This window comes from Symphodus melops (assembly GCF_947650265.1).
Source record: "Symphodus melops genome assembly, chromosome: 10".
Classification (NCBI taxonomy): Eukaryota; Metazoa; Chordata; class Actinopteri; order Labriformes; family Labridae; genus Symphodus; species Symphodus melops.
The window spans coordinates 6,761,555-6,784,030 of NC_136700.1; the positions used below are offsets into that span (position 1 = coordinate 6,761,555).

A 22,476-nucleotide genomic window follows, 5' to 3' on the forward strand; every position below is an offset into this window, starting at 1 on the left:
TTATTGTTTGTTTTCTCTAATTAACTCACTGATGTTTTGGCTTTAACTCAATTTGTTTGCAGATAGAAAAGGAAAATATTTTTTTGATCCATTTAAGACGTTTCAAAGAAAAGGTTCTGAATGAGAACAGTGGTTCTCCTTGAAATGAGGTTATTTGCCACCTCTCGTGAGACATCTTAATCCCCAGTGAAATCCCTTTGGCAGTCAAAAGCCTCTGTAACCCCAGCCTGCTGAGCTCCTGCTTTCTTTCCCCTTTTTTAATACTCCAAATATGATTGATGCAATCATCACTCACTGCATACATACGTTATCATGAAGCAGCTTCCAGACAGTTTTTGACAGGAAAAGCTTTGTCGGGTGATAGAAAATTAACTTAAACTTTGTTGAATTCTGCAGCTCCCCCACAGAGAGAGCTGAGAAACATTCATTCAGAAATCATGATCCCTCAGACAGAAGCAGATCTTTGTAGGATAAAAACGGCATTTTGATGCATTGATTGGTTGATTTGAAAGCAACTCAAAAAAATAAAAAGTTCCGACTTTCACTTTAACAGTTCCATCAACCTGTTCATAAACAAAGACACCAAGTGTGTGTAGATGTTTATTTAGTGAAAACTGTGTTTGCCCAGTCATCAGGGAGTGAAGCCAGTGCCTCAATATTCACAATACAAACTTCTAGAAAGAAAGAAACTTACATTCAAACTTCAATTGGACAGAACAAAGGTTAAACGTATGTTTTAAGATATGCTTCCTCTTGAGTGGAAAGTTTGGTTTTTCAACGGGTAGTATTATGGGCTGTATTCATATGTCCAACCCTCCTGTCGTATAGACCACAATTTGTACTTTACATACATTCAAAACACTAGTATGGGCTTTGACATGTCCCTGTGCTAGAAGGGCCATAAGAAGAAGAAGATGGACGAGTACATGCTGTGCAAGTTAAATAAAATAGCTGGAGTAAAAACAATATGTAAAACAGGGCTCTACAGCATAACTATACTATCATAAAAATAATGATTGCATCACTCGGGTGCACTGAGCAGCCAGGTGCTGGATTAGCTGAGAACATTTAGGAACTCCTGGTAGCTCCACTCAAAACTTTTATAAAAGTTCCTGTTTGAGTATTTGAACATAAAGTTGTTCCAAGAATGAAACTGTAAACCTTCTCTTGAGACGATGAAAACACTTCAGGCGCCTGTTACTGATGTTTTAGGGCACAACATGAGGCACCATGGCATGACTCTGATCAAGAGCTCTACCAGTTTCAGTAAAAATGGAACCTTCACTTCTTTCTTTTTTTTTCTCCAACACGAGTGATTACTGCTCCGAGCAGGGACACACATTTTTCTATCTTTTTTTTTTTTTTTTTTTCTGCCTTCCCTTGTGGGTTAGGCAGCACAGTCATGTGTCCCATAATCTCTCTGCATAAGTAGTTCTTGAAGCCCAGTGGGGGAAGCCTGAGAGCACTTTCTGTATTCCTAATGACCTTGTGCCTTAGTACATGATTTACTGCACATTAATGATTGTATCTGCACAATCATTGTCAAAGGTTTCCACTGAATGTATATTTTGTTAGAGGACAGAAAATGGATGGGAGGTGTGACCTCATTGTAAGAAAAAGAGGGGGAAAAAGGCTTTTAAACCTCCCTTTGAGTTGTGAACTACTTCCCACGGATCGACCAGTCCCAATGAAAGTGGTATCATGATACTAGAGGGGGGTACATGTTCTCAGATAAAACAGCTTAAAGAGTCTGCTTCTTTGTTGCTTTGGGTCCTATCGGTCCTGCCTCACTAAAACAGTACCCGAGCTTGTGTAAGTCAGCTTTAAACATAGACTGTCTGGAAAAGTATAAATCAGTTTCTTGTTCATATCTGACCTGGTGCTCCCTTTTTCTAAGGCTACATACATCACCCTGTTGTTGTTGTTGAAAATATCAATGTTGGATAACATATCTCTGACACATATAAGCATACGGATGCATGTTTTTTTTGTAGGAACATCATGTCATGCCCTCTCCAGTCAGACTGACAGAACAGAAGGGAGACTTGGCAGCAGAGACACATTAACACTTTCTCCTATTTGTTTGGCCCAACAGGCGCTGCAGCAAACACTCATTAACCCTTCGCTGTGCCTCTCCACTGGAGCTGTGCACGTGTGTGACTTCATGTAAAGCGAGCCACAGATCTTTGATTCAATAGACCCCGCAAAGAAATCCCCATACGCCTGGTCAGCTGAGAGACGTTAGGTTAACGTCTCAGCCACTCGTAGAAAAGCACATCACTCTGCTAATCGACTGCTGCTAGCCTTGTTTAGTCCTGCTGTCTGGATTCATTTCCACTGGGAGTAGGAGCACGTGGACCTGGGATTTCTGGATATCACAGAGATATCACGCCTTTTTCCCGTCCTTCCCTCCCCACCGTATTCAGCGTTTTCTTTGATTGCTCATGTTTGCAAAGTCTGGCTGCACTCCATCCCTCCCTACCTCTGTGGTCTTTTAGTCCAAAACCACCCCCTCTCGTTTTTGCTGAGTCATCCTTACGGTAACCATCCACATAAACAAGTCAGACCAACAGGCTGACCAGTGAGGAGCTCAGCCTTTTTACAGTTCATTCCTCTTTTACTCTAAATGCTTCCTTTATTAAGTCCAACTGTACACGTGGCTGCTTGCCAGAGGTCCTATAGGCTACGTATTTCTCTGGCCAGTTGTTCGAGTCTCAGTTTTAGAAGGGTCACTATTTAGCAGCTTCATGTTGAATGCCGGCTCTGCAGTAACTTCCAGCAGAGTCTTGGGTCCTGAACACTTGGTAGCCTTGTGTCACATTTTGCCACCACATTTCCCTGTACGATAAGTGGTTTCCCTGTTAGCCAACGTCCTGCATACAGCCAGGGTGCACACTTTATTTCTCTGAATATGCAGAAAAATGCTCCCTCTAGACTGGTCGACTTGGTTGGCCGAAACCTAAAGTAGAGCCAGACTCTTAGCAGTACGTGTGCCCGGACTAAATGAGTGAGAGATATGGACAACGACGGATAACTCTGGTTTATTGTTACAATGCAAAGACATATTGTTATTTTAATGAGCGGGATTTAAAAAACGATACCGAGATTATGAGGGATGTCTTGGCCAATAGACTGAGCTTTAAGATATTTTCCACAAAATATTCATCAGATTATTTTTGCACTTGCAGGGAAGGTTAATTTCACATATCAGCAATGAGGCAATTTAAAGTCCTTTACACAACATACACATGGGACACATGGGAAAAGAAACATGAAATACAGTAATTGGTTTTGGTTTATTTGACATGCTGGACTCATATCCCCCCATGTTTGGGTTGTTGCTTGAGCTTCACAAGCTACAGTACAACAAGCTGTTACTCACCAACTAACGACATAGTTTGAGCGAAAAGAAAAAAAAAAAGTGTGAGAGACGGGTTTGATTGCAGCCCTTTCCTGATGAAGGGAAGTGCTTAAATTAGCTCCAGGAACTTTATTTAGCTTCCTGAACACGTTCTTTCACTGGAGATTGTTCTTTCTTGAAGTAATGGGACCGGGTTTGGTTCTTGCAGCACTGAACATTTCTAACTGGTTGAATATTTCCAGAATTGAGAAATCCGGCCATTTAAACTTTTGCATTTTTTATATATATATATATATATATATATATATATATATATATATATATATATATGTATATAAAATATAGATAGATAGATAGATAGATAGATAGATAGATAGATGTTCCACGTTTGTCTCCGTAAAGCCATTCAGTGCTGTTAAGGAACACTATGCAGGGTTTATTTCATCACCCACTCTTTTTGAATTACTTTCGATTTAGCTATCAAATCCATTTATTACTGGCCACTGTCAAGATTTCAAAAGCCCCTGAACAGTCTGCAGATACAATACAGATGTTTTGTTTGATTGACTTCAGGTCTGCTGATAATTTGACTTGATTTGAAGCGTCCTCATGATCAGGAAATGTCACTAAAAGAACAGTGAAGCACAGTGAAGAAAGAATGATTAAACCATTTAATAGCAAGATCAGAAAGGGAATCAACAGCTACATGTTTTCCACCCACCACACACACACGCACACACACACACACACATACACACACACACACACACACACACACACACACACACACACATACACACTGACACCAGCACTCATGCAGAGGCGCCCTGTGCGTCATGCACTATTTTTGGTTCTGGCAGCTCTTTCAGAGAGGTATTTACACTGATGAAGTCTTCCACACTGACAGGTGCCTCAGTTAATGGTAGGTGAGGATTGGCTGTTAATTCACACTGAATGTGTGCTCACAGCTTACAAAGTGAACATTTAAGACGTGTTTCATCTCACTGTTGCTGGAGTGTCTTTCATGTTTTTTTTGTATCAGGGCAATGAAGCTCTTCAGATTTGTCACATGACTTCATATTTTCTGGAGTCACGCAGGAGGCCTTGAACTGCCAGAGCAACTAAACCCTCCTCAGTATGTTCACGCCACACACCCATGGATCAGTGATGGCAGGAGGGCGGAGGTTATGGAGTTTATGCTGAACAGAGCGAGCCGCCAGCTAGGGAGAGGGATATGCTGGTCGACCGTTGATAAGGCAGCACTCGGAGCATGTTTTCCCAGTTTGTGTGTCCAGTTGGATGTTGAGAGGAAGAGCAAGCAGTCTTTTTTTTTTTTTTTACCTTGTAAAATGTAATATCTGAGGTGTATTACACCACCTAAAACTATGGTGATATTATCCCAGACAACTATCCCACCCATCAATCACACTGTGTGTGTCTTGTGCTTAAACTATTGGCAACGTAAGAAATTAAAAGAAGTTGTTGAGTCATTGATTATCTTCTTGTTGAGTCTCCCTGGCTTAAAATCTAGTTTTACTCCATCATGTTGCTCAGTTTGTATTATCATTTTATTTGAATGCTTTCACCATAGTGAAGCTGAGAAATGTAGTACAGGCAAAAACGGCCATATGGAGGAAACGACTGTCTACACAATGATCTTCAAGGAAGCTGTCCAGTTAAAGCCACGTGCAATCTGACTGATTCATCAAATTCTAAATCTAATCTGCGATGTCCTCATTCAGTCCTATGCATTAGTCATATTTGGTGTTTCATAAAACCAATATGATGGCACTATTTATGTATTTCAGCAAAGTTTTCTGCTGCTGCTTCTGTTTTGAGTGAGGGTCTATTCTTTTTCACAGAGTATCTCCAGGGCTAATTTAATGAATATCCTCCTTTTGTCAGACATAAAAGATTCAACATGTAGCGCAAAGTTTGTATCTTCAGGGTAAAACAGAAGCTCAACTGACTGACACTGCTTTTATTTTGTCTTTGTAGGAACTGAAAGACCTGACACAGCGAAATGAATGCTTAGATCTAAAAGGTAAGCACCAAAACACCAGCTATCTTCAACATGACACATGTAACTTGTAGGAATAATCGTACAGAATGTTCTCCTTTGTTTCATTCAGTAACATACTCTAATGCAGAATTCATTGTATGTATGTATGTTTGATTTGTGTAGGTGAGAAGCTTGACTACAAAGCATGTGAGTCTCTGGAGGAGATTTTGAAGCGGGTCCAGTTTAAAGTGATAGACCTGGAGCAGACCAACCTGGATGAAGACGTAAGAAGATCCTGCCTTTTAAATCTGTCTCTGATTTGTTCCCATCTTTCAGTCCTCTCAGGGCGTCGAGCATCCTTCCACCATTTATCCCTGTTCATGTCTCTCTCCCTTTTCTCAGCCTCATTCACTTCTCCTCTTTGCCCTCATTCATACTCTAAACCTCTCTTTCACTCATCCTGCGACGGCAGGATGTGGACTGTTTGTCATGGCTTTTCTGATTACTCCAGATGTCTTCTTGTGTAAACACCATTTGGGACGTTAAAGCTCCAGACACACACAGAGAAAGAGACGGTGCTGCAGTGTGAGGTTGAAAGACACAGACCACTTCCTGCTCTAAATACACTGTGTAGTACTGTATCACACACAGACACAACTCTGCAGTTAGCTGGAGACATACAGGAGAGGTTTGTTAAGGTCACTTTCAATCATTTCAGATTATTTTATAGGCCCAAATATCCTGCTTTTTTTTTTTTTTTTTTTACACCATCTAGAAATGTTGTCATTGTTTTATCTTTTGCAGATGTAATGTTTCCCCGTAATTTGTAATTTAAAATTTAAAATTGATTTAACTTAATTTAAAGGAACAATCCTATGTAGGGCTAAAACAATTCCTTGAATCAATCTCGTACCTCAATTTCTAAAAAGGTTCATTTAAATCCGGACTTCTTCACAGCGCTCTGTCGAAAGGAAAGACACACTTAATATATGGACTTAACACTTTAATTCTGCCGAGCGTGTGTACGTGTTATCTGTCCTCATCATCTTGAGTGTTCCTACTGAGAGCGAGTTGACACAGTCACGCTGGCTGACAGCAGCGCCAGGATGTGACTTTTGGCTGAGCCTAAAGAAGTTACAACTGTGTACTTTTCCTGTACCATGTGCTTTTGACTTTCTTTGGAGGAAAAAAAAGGCATTTCTCTGAAATCTTTAAGATACAAAGACCATATATAGACTATAGTTACTCCACTGATTATATAAAAGGTGATGTGCTATGTCATCCTGCTCTGCTTAATTTGCACATTAAGGTGATTGAATGTAAACATTGGGCGTTGAAAAAGGATTCAAATGACATTTTACCTCCAGGTATAAAAAGAGGAAACCAATTGTGTTAGCACTGAGGTGAGTGTTTCCAAAAGTTACTGACAGAGTAAAGGTGGAGCCTCACAATGTTGCCTGGACACCCGGTCCACTTCAATGAGCACATTTCAAATGTAACCTACCGAAGTTTAGTCCAGGATTGTTGCATCCAGTGTATCAAGAACTGTGTATACATGATGATGAAATACGGCACAGGCCTCGTTTGTAATGATTGTAGCAAAGTGTTGCAGTGACATCACTGAACTTATTTATAGGACAGATCCTTTTGTTAGAAAGGCTGAGACAGACGCACACAAACACACACAAGCTTCCCATAATCCTAACCAATGCAGAGTGACGTGCGCACTTTGGTCGCCAAACGTGTAATTCAGTCCCAGAAATGTGAATGAAGTAGCCTGAATGAGTCAGTGGTTTAGTCACCAGGGAGCTGCATCTCCTTCGATTCAAGTGGGCCGCTTTGGGCTCTGAGTAAACGGCACGCTGAAAGGCAAAAAATATGGAGGAAGTGTCGCTGGAAGAGGCGAATGTAAAGTACTGTTGGATAGAAAAGGAACCGAAAGGGGAAGTGAAAGATGGGATCATCTTTTGAAGTGTAGTGAGAGACACAGCGGATGGCTGGATTTGGCAGAGCGTCATATATCTGCAGCATTCGCGTCTTGTTGGGAAGATGAAAGAAGAAAATAGTTTTGGAGAGATATTTTGAAGAGCACAGGGAGGAGCAGTAATGCAAGTCTGATTTTTATTGGCTCAATGTGACTCATCCTCGCCCACCCTGTAGATAAACACATTTGAGTCTACTCAGTATCACACCAGTGTGCGTGTGCGCACACACACAAACACAAAAGGTTATGAGAAGCTAGCAGCCTGTCTGACTGTGTTACCTCTCATCCTGCGTTCAGGCTGCTTTTAAAAAGTTTCTCAGTGAAACGCAACACAATCCATACAAAAAAAAAAAGAATGACACAGCTCATTTATTTGTTCAAATGTGCTGATGACTTTTTATCCAATGAAAGTGAATGGGGGGGACAGGAAAGCAGATTAAACAGCCATCCACCTGCACTCTAGATTCATCCACAGCTGTACAGACTTCCTTTTTTCAGTGAGAGATAAAAGAGATGCACCAACACAGCACCACCCAAACCAAAATGAGATTATTACAGTCATCGTCTGAGGTGACACTCTCTCGCCCTTTGCTGCTTCACCTGTTCTCTCACTTCAGTCCTTCATGTTCTCCTTTTCAGCACGATTCTTCACACTGAGCTTACTGTCTGTGTTGTTTAACGCGTCACAACACTCGTATTTTTAAGGCATAGTCTTACATCAAATGTTCTCTACCCGCTCTGCAAATGTGTGGAAGCTTTTCTTTGTGACACATAAGAGTAATCAGAGTAAATGCTTTGAATAGATCTATTGAAACTTTTTCTCTCACTTTATGATCTTTTATATAAAACATTTAAGAAACACTGCAGATTCATGGAGAAGAAAATAACATTTCATTGCTGTCCAACTCTCAACTCAAATTAAGCAGATGCCTGTGAGCTCGTTCAGGCAGGCACACGGGCTGCACTGATTTCACACTTGACATGCGTCAGTCTCACAGTCACCTGACTAACACGTCATCCTTTTTGGCGGTCTATTTAAACGGCAGGATTTCCATTCTCTCCCGCTGCAGCTCTGCTTCATACTGTATCTTGTGGCCAACAATTAGGTCTCTTTCAAACTGTTGGATTTAAATTCTAAAATGACTCGTTTAACGTCCATCTCTTTTTTTTTTGTCATTTTTTTTTTCTGTCTCACTTTGTTCTTCTCAGGGAGCATCAGCCTTGTTCGACATGATCGAATACTACGAGTCAGCCACCCATCTCAACATCTCATTCAACAAGCACATCGGCACACGAGGATGGCAAGCCGCAGCTCACATGATGAGAAAGGTGAGAGGTTGTCCCTATCCTGGGGCGGATAAAATCATCTGCAGAGAAAGACGAGGATGAGATTAAACTCATGTTTGGACTTAAAAAAAAAAAAAAAAAACTCACCAATCGTGTAAAAGAAACAACCACATGAAACGATTAAGTGTTAATACAGACTACACTGAAAGCTTAACACATATAGAGCCTAATGCAACGAAATGACACCTGACCTAACCTCAGTGTTCATCCTCCTGCCCTCCAGGTGTCATAATAAGTTTACACATTGGGGATTGAATTGTATTTCTCTGCTGCTGGTTTACAAATGCAACCAAGTTGGAGTAAAAATAATTAACATTTTCTAAATGAAAACTCTGAGTAGTGTAAGTTGGGAAAAATAATGAAGAAAGAGAAAAGTGCATCGAGTCATCTGGAGAAGCACAATACAGTGAAAGTCCCTCTTAGTTTGATCAGCCTTTCATTTGAGTGAAAGCTGAAGCACCACTATAAATACAATATTAAGGAGCTTAGAGATTTTCACAGAAACACGGTATGATTTCAGCATCTAGGGAAAGATGACTTCTACCAAAAGAAGACAGCGAGGATAGATCATTTAAAAAAAGCAGTGTAATTTTCATCTGTCACAGAAGCTTCTTTTGGCCTGTATATGGTGTTTGGTCTAAAATATGACTGTCGACAATACAGTCTGTCTTTGCTGCTCTGTTGTTATTGTAGCTCTGTGTCCATGCCAGAATGCTGATCTCTTTGCTTCTTTCTCTTTCCGATCTGTCTTTCGTCAGTTCTCTTTCATCGCATTTCTGCTGCACTTAATATTCAGTCGACCGTTCATCGAGTTAGGAAGACAAACTGGTTGCAGGGTGAAAATGTTTACACATCAACTTTCAACATCAATTTCTGTGAACGAAAGAACACAAACATCTTCAGGTCAGTTTTACTTTGAAGCAGCTTAAATGTCTTAAGGACACAGTGGCATGTGACAGCAAGAGCTGGGGATCGAACCCTGACCTTCCAGTAGAGAGAGATGACGGACTCTACCACTGAGACACAGCCGTCCCAACGCAGAGCAACATAATCACAGAAAGCACAAATGCCTTTTCAGCTTTTATTATTAACATTGCGCCCCATCTTAGTATGTTTGTTTGTTTGTTTGTTTATTTTGTTTTATCCTGCAAGGAAAACGATACATTCAACAATTCTTAATCAGGTTAGAAATGATCAAATCAGTATGAAGGAAAACGTCGGAGTAGGAGATCCACATTTAACCTGTACAATAGAGATCCTTGACTTCATTTTTTGTGTTAATTTTTTGCAGCCACAACGTTTGTTTTTATCACCGTGATAAGGACATGATCTCTGCTGTCCTTTTTGTCTGAGCTGCCAGATTTTTATCTCTTTAATCGTTTCTCCTCAGACGAGCTCTCTGCAGTACCTGGATGCACGTAACACTCCGCTGCTGGATCACTCGGCTCCATTTGTCGCTCGAGCGCTCAGGATCAGCGGCAGCCTGGCAGTCCTCCACCTGGAGAACGCTGGCCTTTCTGGCAGACCGCTCATGTTACTGGGTAAGGTTGGGGAAGCCTTGACATCATAATCTCTGACATTTAGCTTTTCTTTTTTTGCATTTAACCTTCATGTCTTTATTTTTCTGTGCAGCTACGGCTCTGAAGATGAATATGAACCTGCGGGAGTTGTACCTGGCAGACAACAAACTCAACGGTCTGCAAGACTCGGCCCAACTTGGCAACTTGCTCAAGTTTAACTACAACATTCAGATCCTAGACCTGCGCAACAACCACATCCTGGACTCAGGTACGCAGCAGTGATTTGTAACGCCTTTCCAAAGTTTGAACCGTCTTGTTGAAAATCTATTATTTTATTGAGCATAACCTTGCACCGAAATCAATAGAACACAGGGATATAAATACAGTAGACAGGTGCATCAAGAGTTAATCATTAGTCTGCAGTATGGCTGCCCATAGATCTGCATTCTTTCCTGAGGTGTGTTTTGTCTTTTAAGATCAGAGCAGTGTACAGCAGGATTGTTAAAATGGACTTTGAAGTTGAATGCATATAGATCATTGTTGAATCCGATGTTTTATCTTCTATCGCCCTACCCCCATAACGTTTGTGTTGCTACCTCCAAAGGCTGATCAGGGCCAGAAGGACTTCTGTCCCCGTACGTCACACATCACAGTCGAGGCTTAGCAGGAGCAGAAATATTCCGCCTCCAACTATCAAGATATAAGAGCTCTAAGTCTTCCTTTCTTGGTGTTTGCAGGACTGGCCTATGTGTGTGAAGGACTGAAAGAGCAGAGGAAAGGCCTCGTCACTTTGGTGCTATGGAACAATCAGCTCACACACAACGGCATGGGATACCTAGCTGCTGCACTGGTACACACACACACACACACTGTTGGGGGGGGGGGACAATAAAGCCACTCTGCACCCACATCTATCAGATGTTTTATGAGGACAAACAATGGCGGTGTGTGTTCTGTATCAGCTCCAAGAGGGAGGACTCGCAAGCTTTCCATGAGCAGATGTCTCCCTCCCTTCATCTCCGTTTGATTGTGCACTCGTGTTTGTAAAGACAACACACTACTCGAGACGCTTCCTCCTCTGTTTTTAAGTGATTGTGCATAAAGGTCTAACGCACGCTGTCCTTGTTATAAAAACAACATTGAAATGTAATGTAAACAGCGATGAGTCATTTGAGTCATCGGCCAGAGCGAGATAAACTTTTGTCCTGCTGTGACAGTTTGACCATTTCCTGTGCAAATCCACATTTTATTAACAGCACATATTTAGAGGTCTGTCCATTACCCTGACCATTATAGTCTTTAAAAATGTCTGTAAAATAATCCAAATAATCATCAGGACTTTGGTCGAAGTGAAGAGTAACTACTGATCCGATCAGCAGCTCTTGCTTTTGGAAACACATGATGCCATTCCTCCCAGATTATGATTTATTAGTATTTCTTTATCTCTTCCAAGAAATCTCTCCGGTGGTGGTTTTATCTGAGGCTGCAACGATGTTACAGTATACACAAGAAGATTAAAATCTTCACTTGGCTGTCCTGGCTGCTGCGTAATGTTTAACATGAACACGTCCTTGTGTTGTGATAATCCAGTATACTGTGATTATCTCCAGTGTTTGTTCTCAGCAGCCAGGACAGCCATGTGAAGATTGTGATCAGTGGGATTTGACGTTTTAAGGCCATTCTTGTGTATCATGTAACGTCTTTGCAGGATATACAAGATGACAAAATTATTTGTCCCTGGTTCAATTAGTTAGAGGCTGTCATGTGAAATACTTCCAGTTGTTGTGCAGTAACAGACGTGTAGTGAAAAAAACATCAACATGCACAGACTGGGCAGTAAGAGCATTCAGATACTTGCAAAAAAAATTAACTTTGTTCAGTGAAACAAAAACAGCAGGAATAAGAACAAACACGTAGTAAATCAAGCCCGATTATTTGAGTCAGACATAATCACACTTGTCATTTATTTTGTTGTTGTTTTTCACTGGGTGTAACCTGTTACCATAGTAATCAATGTAAATCAGAACACGTCAATGTGGACGGGCTGATTGGATCTGGTTACTTGCAATTTGTAATATGTGGACAGTCAGTCAGTAAGATCAGATTTGGAGAAAAATCTGATTAGGGCGTCAGTCTGAACAAAGCGTATGAAAGACTTTCTGGATTTTTACATTTAATGTTGTCATCACTCATCACACTCCTGAAGCTTTCGCCTTAAAAAACATGTACTGTCAAAGTCTTCATTCAAATAACGGGGTTAATAACTACTCTGTTGCTTAACATCTCTCTCACGTTTTTTGTCTTTCTCCATCAGCCATGCACCCAGAGTCTGGAGACTCTGAACCTCGGCCATAACTCGGTGGGTAACGAAGGAATCCACAAGCTGAAAGACGGACTGATCGCTAACCGCTCAGTGCTCAGACTGGGCCTCGCTTCAACCAAGCTGTCCTGTGAAGGTGAGGAACTCGTCCCTGCGTGACCTCGGCTTCAGGCTGTAGTGTCACCCTCTCTGATGTTACAGCTCCTGGTGTCTCTTTCTGCCGTCTGTGCTACAGGAGCCGTGGCTGTGGCTGAATTCATCGCTGAGAGCCCCCGACTGCTGCGTCTCGACCTTCGAGAGAATGAGATCAAGACAGGTGGACTGATGGCTCTGTCTCTGGCCCTGAAAGTCAACACCTCTCTGCTGCGTCTGGACCTCGACCGGGAGCCCAAGAAAGAAACTGTGAGCATGGGGGGGGATGAAAGACCAACAAAGAATTTATCCTGTTATTAACAATCATCTTCAGTCAATGTCCAGTAGATGTCATTAAGGTTTCATTTGAGTGACTTCAGGGTTTTATGATATTAATGGCGAGGGAGAGATGACAGGAAATGATGGGAAAAGGCCGTCCAGCCTCAGCTACTCAAATAACACAGTTCTGTTAAATATAACTGTAACAGCAGACTGAATGGAGGTTGCTTCCTCAAAGTTAGTGTAGGAAATGCTCTACATCGTGTTTGTTTTGGATTTCTTATGGTGTGTAGCAGCCTCTTGAAGACTTGTTTTTTTGTCTCTCAGGTAAAGAGCTTCATTGAAACTCAGCGCGCCCTGCTGACCGAGATACAGAACGGCTGCAAGAGAAACTTCATCTTTGCTAAGGAGAAGGAAGAAACAGAGCAGAAGATGAGGCAGTCTGCGTCCATGGCTGAAATCGCCACAGAGGACGGGGTCAGAGAAGAAGGAGAAGAAGAGGTGGTGGTGGCGGCGGCAGCAGCAGAGGACAAAGGGGAAACGAAGGAGAAAGAGGCGGGAGAAAGTGAAACAGCAGGTAAAGAAGTACAGACCAGCAGCCAATCAGGCGAGAGCTTGGACACAAATGTCTCCAAAACTAACCTCGAGTCGGACTCTGACACGGAGGATGAGGAAGAGGTGGTTACAAAGTCCTCGTCCACATCAAAGTCCTGCGTGCTCTTAAACCAGACCGCTCCTGAAAGGCAGACAGCAGCTGCACCTCCTCTCCTCAGTGCCTCAAGTACGTCTTCACCTCCGTCTGCCTCACCTGCCGGGGGGCCGAATATCATTTTGGGTATCACCGTCACAGAATCTACTGCTCCTCCTGGCACCCCTCCATCCCCTGGTCGCTGTATATCTGTCTCAAGTCCAGGAAGGGGTCATAAAATCTTTATGGTTACTCGGGTGGAGAGCCCTCCTGAGCAGCAGCAGCAGCAGCAGCTACAGCACCTGCAGAAAAGTGCGGCGAAAGAAGGCTTGAAGAAGCCTGCGGACGTGAACACAAAGCCGACGCAGCCGCCGCCCTCATCTCAACCACAACTGACACAGGAGGACGTGAAGGATCGCTCAACAGCTCCGTCATCACGCTGTCAACTGACCCATCAAAGTCCTGTCGCTTACTTAGAGCCTGCACTAAACGCCACACAGACCCACACACTAGAACCCCAACGTACCAATCCAGCCGCAGAGGATGCAGCAGCTAGCACTTTAGACCCAGAGGTGACAGATTTAAGTCCAGCCCTGCCTTCAGATCCCCCGTCTGTGCAGCACACAGAAGAGGAAACAGAGAGCACTGAAAGCCCCCAAACTGAGCCCACATGTGTGGAAGAAAACGGTCCAGGAGAGGACAAGGAATGTGTAGCAGATGACATGCAGGTGGTGAGCTCTGAAAGCACAGAGGAGACTGAACAGTTAGACAAACTCGACACTCGCATCACTGCAGCTGAAACACAGCAGCCGCTCATAGCATCTGCGTCTGAACAGCTACAGAATGAGCTTGCGTCAGCATCAGAGGAGACTCAGTCCCTGAACCAAACAGTAGAAGAAATTGAGTCACTTTCACTGCAGGGGAAGCAGGAAGCGCCAGCCACCGTGTTGGAAAATGAAAAACCAAGTTTAACAGAGGAGAAGTCATTCCAAGAGGAGCTGGGTCCAAAGCAGCAAACGGAGGCGGAGGAACGGGGAGGAGAGACTGCTCCAGCTCTCCACACTGATGAAACTCCACCTGCCAGTCATGATGCAGCTCAGGAGTCAAATCCTCAGACTCCTGAACCTGCCTCAACTGTGACCGTCGCCGCGGTCAAAGGAGAGGAGTCCCCCGATGAGAGCTCTGCAGACGAGGACAAGGGTTGTTCAAAGGCTGAGGAGGACGAGGAAGAGGAGGAGGAGGAGGTCAACTTAGCTCTTCCCAACGGCCTGAAGCCTGAGTTCTCCCTCCATCTTCTCAAAGCTGAAAGTCACAAACCAGGCAGCTGTGTGATGGAGCATGGTAAGTCACTGTAATTACTCTCTTATCTATAATAATATAATAAGTGCAGTGGACTGTTGGTGCGATGATCAGAGGTATGTCGTTTTGTAATTCTTCTCGTGTGTCGCTCTCGTAGTGAGCGTCAGCTGTGGACAAGACCTGGAGGAGCTGCTGCTCGAAGCCAGTTTGGAGACTGGGAGAGACGCCCCATGAGGAGTAAGGTGAACTTTATCTCCAGTCTTTTATGATTAAAAGAACATGTAAAAATGATATGTATTGCCACACTAATACCACACTGAAGTTTTTTTTTAATATTAGAAAGTAAAGTCAGGTAAAAGTTCTCCAGCTTCCAGACGATCCTGTGGTGTTTTCCCACTTAAAGAAAACTCCTGACTGAGCTGAACGCAAGCCGCCAGACTTTTTCCTACCGGTCCCCTTGTAAAATCTCTGAGTGAAGTCGGGGTGAAACAAAGAAGGAAATATTTTTGAAAAACAAACAGACAGGTGGGGGTGATGAAAGAAGGGAGCGACTGTTAGAAATGATGCAGTGAAGCTGCTTTCGGTCTTTTCTTCTTGTGAGATGTTCTCCTTCATGGATCCTGTGAATACATCCAGTTTACACACAGCGTTGATATTTATGCAGGAACATTTCCCACGTCAACATTTTCACTTTTAACGTCAAGAGGCAAGTCAGGAAGGTTTCCTGGAGGCTTGTGAGGAGGTGTGCATGAGTGAACAAGTCTCCAATGTTTTCGACTTTTTATCCTTTACGGATGTGAAGGCACATTTTTTAAGTTTGTTTCCCCAATTTTTACACTTAACCACCAAGGTTTTTTATATGCCTGTATATGACTGAACTGGTATTGCCATGTGGTTACTGTTTATCATATCCTGTTATGTTTAAGCTGTTTAATATTCATTTACTATGCTCATGATTTGCCCCTTCAGGATTAAGAACAAATTGTATCCACCTGAGCTGAATTAAAATCTTTGTGCAGACAGACGAGCTGTGAGGCTGGCGGTGTCTTCAGATTGGTCACCGCTCGAAGCACAGAGTGGGGTTCTTTTGGTCTGAAACATATTGCACCCTCCTGTGTAAATGTTTTGTTTGGCAACTTTTTCGCAACTAGTTCGAGATATTATTTGATGTGTTGAAATGAAAAGAACTAGCTGTGGAAGTGTTTAAATTCCCTCTGACACGGCAGGTTTATCTAACTGCGAGAGGTGTGTATAACGGCTCTTCCCTCAGCAGTCATGTCAAACGTGATTAATGTGTATTGCTCATTAATCTTAAATCACCTTATTTGCTTTGATTGATTGTTTGAGTTTAGTAATGTTCTCTGCTACGCTCAGGGTTAATCTGTTTGTTTTCTCCTTCCACAGGGATCCACAGGGTGGCGACAGGAGAAAACAGCACTTGGATAGTTTGTCTGGATCTGCTACGTGACCGGTTGCCCTCAAACGTTTTCGTTGTTTCTTTGACTTTTACCGCTGACAGAAACTTTCTGTAGCGGACTGAAGAGGTGGTGTTACAGTCAAAGCGTGACAACACAAATATACTAACAAATCATGGGAAGACACAAAGGACTAAATCCACTTTTGGATGTTGTCTGTGACAAATAAGGAATCATCTGCATCATCTCTATGACACACGCATATACGCACACTACATACAAGGAAGAAAGAATCTAAGAAATAAAATCACCCTGTTATCACTACATTTTGTCAATCTGCAATCTTTACGAACAGAAAGTCTCCTGTGAGTGAGAGAAGAAGAATGGGGGGGAACACTAACCAAAGACAGAGCTTTCTCACAGACCTACTACTCTCTCTCCTGTGTAAATGTCCACTGTAGTATGGAAAATAACTAGCATCAAAGGTTTTTATCATTACTCATACATACAAAGACATAATAGTGATAATAAGGAAGCTGGAGTTGATGGCACAATCACAAGTCAGAGTACCGGTGATGGACCCTGCTGTGCCGACCTGCTGGCTCTCAACACTTCCAGGTGGAAGTCGGTCACCGTCTGAGGCTTTTATATCCAAGGAAAGCTGAAGATGTTAACGTGTCTGTTTTAAATGTCTGTGGTCCTACTTTCCCCGCTTCAGGAAGTGAAAAGAAAAACTCTGAATGGACCTCTGCCAAAGTGACCTCCCACTTATATGTCGTCTCACCCTCCGCTCACTTTGGCCCCCCCTCAGGAAATCTGCGCCCTCACCTCTCGTCGATCACGTTAGAACCTGACATGGACGTGATTTTGAACAGGCACAGTACTTCGTTCCTCAGCTGGAAAAAAAACAAAACAAAAAAAACCCTGAATGTTGGATAGCAAAGTGTGTGCTTTGATTTCCGTTATCTACAGTTTAGGAAATATATAGTTTATCACATGATTCTCTGCAACTTCAGACACTATTACTTGTTTTTTCATGTTTTGTTTTTTTTAAAAAGCAGCTCTGTCGTCACCTCCCTCTCCTGTCGCTCATTTTTCCATATGTCACGTTCTTCGCTCCATCTCGTCATTCATGTTGCCTTCAACGCATCACCTTTGATTCACTCTTTTGACTCAGATTCAGTCTTTGTTCTGTGGTCTTGTTTTGTCTGGCTGCTTTAAGAAATCATGTGTTTTGTATTTATTTCATAGCTATATGAGCCTTCTCTCATTCATTTCCTCCCTTTTCATCCTTATTTTATCCCTTTGTTTCTGGGTGGCTTTTTGGCCCCTTTTTGATGTATATTTCAGATTCAAACTAGAGCAAATATTTAGGGGTTTTTTTTCTCCGAGGGGTGGGGGGGGGGTAATCTGTGTTGGAAGAAAGGTGAATATTATGTAGTGGTTGATTATGGAGGTGTCGGTCAGTGTGAAGAAATTGAAGCAGCAAACTTGATTCTTTTCATCCATGTTCTAAATGTTTGAACGCTGCTCTGCTGGGTGAAGCTGCAGCCACATGGGGGTGCTGGTGGCTGTGTTGTTTTCCCGTGTGGAGACAGAAAGACCACAAACAGCCCACGGCAAGAGCTGAAGTCTCTTGTCAGATCCATGTCCTGTCCTGAGTTTTTCCCAAAGTGAGACTTACTATGAAATGCCAGCTTCATGTGCGTTCAGGATGGCTGATGAGAGAGGTTTGTTTTTCATTTCTTCTGAAAAGCTGCACCTTTCAACCCTCCTGCTTCTCTCCACCCGACAGATAGTGTGCCCCCACTGTTTGTTATGCTTTAATTTTTAGACATTTTTAATGATAATTTGTTAACTTAATTGAAATGTGCTGGTAATCACAAAGATATGTATGGCGAAATTTGTTCCTCTCAAATAAATGCATGTAATGACTAATGATATGAGTGAATGTTTCAATTCAAAACGTCTGATGGATGGGATTTTAACCTGTTTGTTACTGCTTTGAAAGCCTGTATGTAACATATTTAATTATTGAAAACTTCTACAGAAAAGTCACCTCTTCAGATGCAGTTCTGCTTGATGAATACAGTATATTTCAATGTAGCGTAACTTTATATGGATCCGTTATCATATGGTTTAGTGCAAGTTTACAGCTGTCAGTTAATGTCTTGGTTTTGTCCAATTATCATCTCGAGAGTTGGAAACTAAAGCCAACACAGTCGAGCAAAAAAAAAAAAAAGTCATTCCTGAAGACCAGTTGAGTCTAACTGGATCCACGTTAGATCCAAACTTCTCAGAAATAGGTTTTTTGTCTGGTTTCAAAAACTAACGATTTTGGTCCTGGCAGCACATTTCTTTAGAGTTAAAAACTTAATGGGGTTACTTTTTTGTAATGAATTAGTTCAGATTATGTTATGGATAAGTGTTATGAATAGATTTGCATTATTAAGATTAAAGGCCAGCTTCAGCTCCACCTCTGCTTGTTTCTAGATTGGTCGAAAGCCAGGGACCTTGAAGCTGAAGACCTATAGACCACGTGTGGTCCCGCCTTCCCATTATGGCTGTTATAGAATTTATTTAAAAAATGACTTAATGTGTATTGTTAATTCACTGTTGCCTGATAAAGTTCAGATTTGTCTAGAGAACAAGGACAGCTCAGAGACGCTCCACAGCTCTTAATATCTGCAAAGATGTTTGGAAGAACATGTTCACTCTAAGCTCCTAGACATGACAGATTATTCTAGGTGGGTCAATGTGACCCTGATAATGAGAATATCTTTTTGGATGTATGCAGAGCCTTTGGAAGTGTCTGGCAGTTTTGTTTGAGCATGACACTGAACCACCAGTGTGATGTTGAATCATGTCTCAATGAGTGGGCCTTCTCATCATAGTCATTATCATAAGTAAAAAAAAAACGATCAAATAAAATAAATATGAATATTTTTCTACTGATCTTAAAAATAAATGTAATTTCTGTATGATTCCAAAACATTTAAATCATTTTATTATCAAAATGGCTGAATTTGCAATATTTTTTACTGAGCGAGGCGAGGTGAGGCAGCAACGAGCTGACCCTCACCTCAGATTGCGCAATCCCTCACAAACTGGGTTGAGCGTATGCCTTTTTCTTTCTGTTTATCACCAATGTAATGTTTGTAGTCACTTTTATTACACGTCCTCACTTTCCATAGAATAGGTAATGTATTTCAAGTGTTTTGATTACATATTTGCTCCTGTCGGTTTGACATTAAACCGCACTGAAAAAGCACGAGGTGAGGCAATCTCTACCTCTGCCTCAACTGAAGTGGGCGTGCGTCACAGAGCGTGGGGCTAATAAGGCCAAGAGTTTATGCCTGGTTACTCTTCTTTTATTCATAATCGAGTTCACTACAGAAGTTTGTTTGGTTTTTTTTGTTTGTTTATTTTTGTCTGATTGCAAAAATGCAGGAGGAAGATTTTATATCAAAGATTATAGCTTTTTCAAAACTGGACTTTCAGTCAAAACGTTAACTGATAAATAATGGAAGACCAATACCGGAGCTAAAAGGACTTTCATCCCTGGCAGTAATCTCTATTGAGACAGAGAGAGTTTTAAAACTAAAGATAGAAAGATAAGGAGGACTGTACAACAAAGTCACAGATATTTTTGTCCAGAAGGATAGGCAAATGGACTTCATTTAAAAGTAAAGGTAAGACCACAAATCCACCGCAATTTTATTTTTGAGGGCAAATGCACTCTTTCTCTGAGGCGCTATGAATATAACGTTCTTCCATGGCCAAATATGTCTCTATGTGTGTAATAATCTTGATATGAGATATAAAAGACAACCAGTAGTCAATGTGCAAGCTCCTTGAATGGTGAATTTAAGCTCCTCTATAAATGGTTTCATATATTTGTACATCTGACTCTGGAAAAAGTCAGTGCCTCATCTGAGTCTTATTGTGTGGAGTCCAGTCTTCATCATTTCCTCAACAATGGCGACTTTCATCGTCTGGCTTCAGAAAGCAATGGGTAATTTCACTGACAATACGTCCACGTTTTGTACAGTAGATAGTCTTTGCAAACCAACGATCGCCCTCACAGGGACCTTGAAGCTGAAGTTGCAGACCATCTGTGGTATGAAACAGATTTATGCAAACAAATATGATCTTGACCTCTGCTTTTTGTTTTTGTGTGACAAGCTTTTTGAAGATTATACGTTTACAGTAATATTGAGGGAAAAGAAAAACCAACAGTCCACAGCCATGCTAATGTAATTAGGTTGTAAAGCACACAAGATTAAAGCACTGTACGCTATAATCACACTGAACAACAATCCTCGACCACAGACAACAGGTATCTATCTATTGATCTATCGTAATATTTCTAACATTGCCATCTTATAAAACTAGTAAACTCATGAGCTAGTGTTGGTATACAGTAGAGCTATATGATAGAAAGATGTTTACATACATACAAACATAATCATATTATCTCTGCCAGTAGTATGAACTCCTTTAATAAGTAATGTGCGAAATATATTTATTTTAAAATCTCTCCATAACTAAAGAATAATCTTTTCATGCAAGCAAAAGCAAAATTAATCTTCTTTCCAAAACCACACTGATTTTGTTTTATTCACAAATTCCTGCTGTTGATATTTGAGATGATTCTGAATGTTGTGCCGACGAATGCTTCTCAAACTTGGACTCCATTAAATGAAAGGGAACCATCCCATGTCTCCTGCAGTGAAGGTTGTGTAGTAACGCCTGGGGCTCGAGTCCAGGGTGGGATCTCTGCTCTGTATGTGTTACTGAAGGAATTCCAGACTGCACTAATCCACTCCCAACGAACAACACCGACATTACAGAGAGTGCAGAGAGCATGACGCTTTACAGTGTCATTTTAAAAACTCTGCTTCAAAGAATTGATTTTTGTGGGAGCCCTTAGCAGACATGCATCCATACATTTTATGTTGTGTGTTTTTCTGAGATAAAGAGTAAATCTCAACTTCTCCTTCTATTTAGAGATAGAACAGGTTTACGAGTAAGTATCAGTTGAAAGAAATCAATCACAAATTACACCATTATGTCTGCTTAGGGCTTCCATAGTTTTGCCATCTTTTTTCTTTTGAACCAGTAGCACTTTCATGATCAATGTGATACAAATCACATGACATTCAAAATGGGTCCACTGCCAGCAGCAGGTTGTCTCCTCAACCTCACAGTGACTACAGCACTTGAAAAAAAGTGTTGCTCCCGGTGACGACAAAGTGCTCTTCATAAACAAATACAGAGTCTGTTGCTGAATCAGTAAGAAAGTAATATGTCCATTTAAATATTTGTATATTACAAGATGCTTGAACAATATAAAATGTGTTAAAAAAAAAATATCAAGATGGTCTCAGCGGTGGTCTTCATAAGGTAACACCACATCATCTGCAGGACATTTCATTTAAACAGTTAGATTTGTGTTTCCTTCAGAAATAGTTTTGTAAGTGATTGAATAGCATTTATTCACTCAAAATACTCACACAGTTAAAATAAAAATATATTAGGTGGACTTCTCTACCCATCACTGACACTGAAGGTTTATTTTTTGCTTTACTTTTTAAAGTTTTACTTTAAAAGGTCTCAGTTCTTATTACACAATATGGATCAACAAAAGGGTTTTGGTTCCCATAAAATTCAGGATAAATTAAAATATTTCCTGGTGTTCTGTTTGTCTCATGTTTTTCTTTTTTGTGACTCCTTATATTGTCAGAGAAACTCCTGAGGCTCTGGTTCTCTCCTCACATATGAAACATGTGATTGTGCACCTCAGGGTGACCAGTTCATCAATGTAAATGTTTGTTTCTGTGAAGACGCTGGACCTATCATTGTGTAATCGTTTTAATGCTGAAAAATACCATTAAAAACTCTTATCAAACCGTATACTGACTTAGATCCTTTATGATACATACTACAAAATGATGTAAATGTAAAAATTATTGATTAATTTTATATTTGTCTTGTCCAGGACACTCCTGAAAAAAAGTTATCTTTCCTGGTTAAATAAAGGTTAAATAAAATGTCATGTTTGTAGCTCTTTAAACCAGTTGTAGAATGCTCTATATCTTAAATTAGATGTGTTGATAAATCCAAACA

General features: G+C 41.3%; 1 protein-coding gene across 2 annotated transcripts in view; it reads left to right on the top strand.

Moving 5' to 3' along the window:
- Nucleotides 1-18,288, top strand: part of ppp1r37 (protein phosphatase 1, regulatory subunit 37) — a 33,819-nt gene extending 15,531 nt beyond the window's left edge. For both annotated transcript variants that reach the window (XM_079353583.1, XM_079353582.1), the window contains 11 exons: nt 5,360-5,405; nt 5,547-5,647; nt 8,557-8,676; nt 10,085-10,235; nt 10,327-10,482; nt 10,952-11,064; nt 12,529-12,670; nt 12,770-12,936; nt 13,273-14,974; nt 15,090-15,169; nt 16,337-18,288. In XM_079353583.1, coding sequence (XP_079209709.1) covers nt 5,360-5,405; nt 5,547-5,647; nt 8,557-8,676; nt 10,085-10,235; nt 10,327-10,482; nt 10,952-11,064; nt 12,529-12,670; nt 12,770-12,936; nt 13,273-14,974; nt 15,090-15,166 — 2,775 coding nt within the window. In that variant the 3' untranslated portion in view covers nt 15,167-15,169; nt 16,337-18,288. The remainder of the gene's footprint in view (nt 1-5,359; nt 5,406-5,546; nt 5,648-8,556; nt 8,677-10,084; nt 10,236-10,326; nt 10,483-10,951; nt 11,065-12,528; nt 12,671-12,769; nt 12,937-13,272; nt 14,975-15,089; nt 15,170-16,336) is intronic.
- Nucleotides 18,289-22,476: the final 4,188 nt, after the last annotated feature.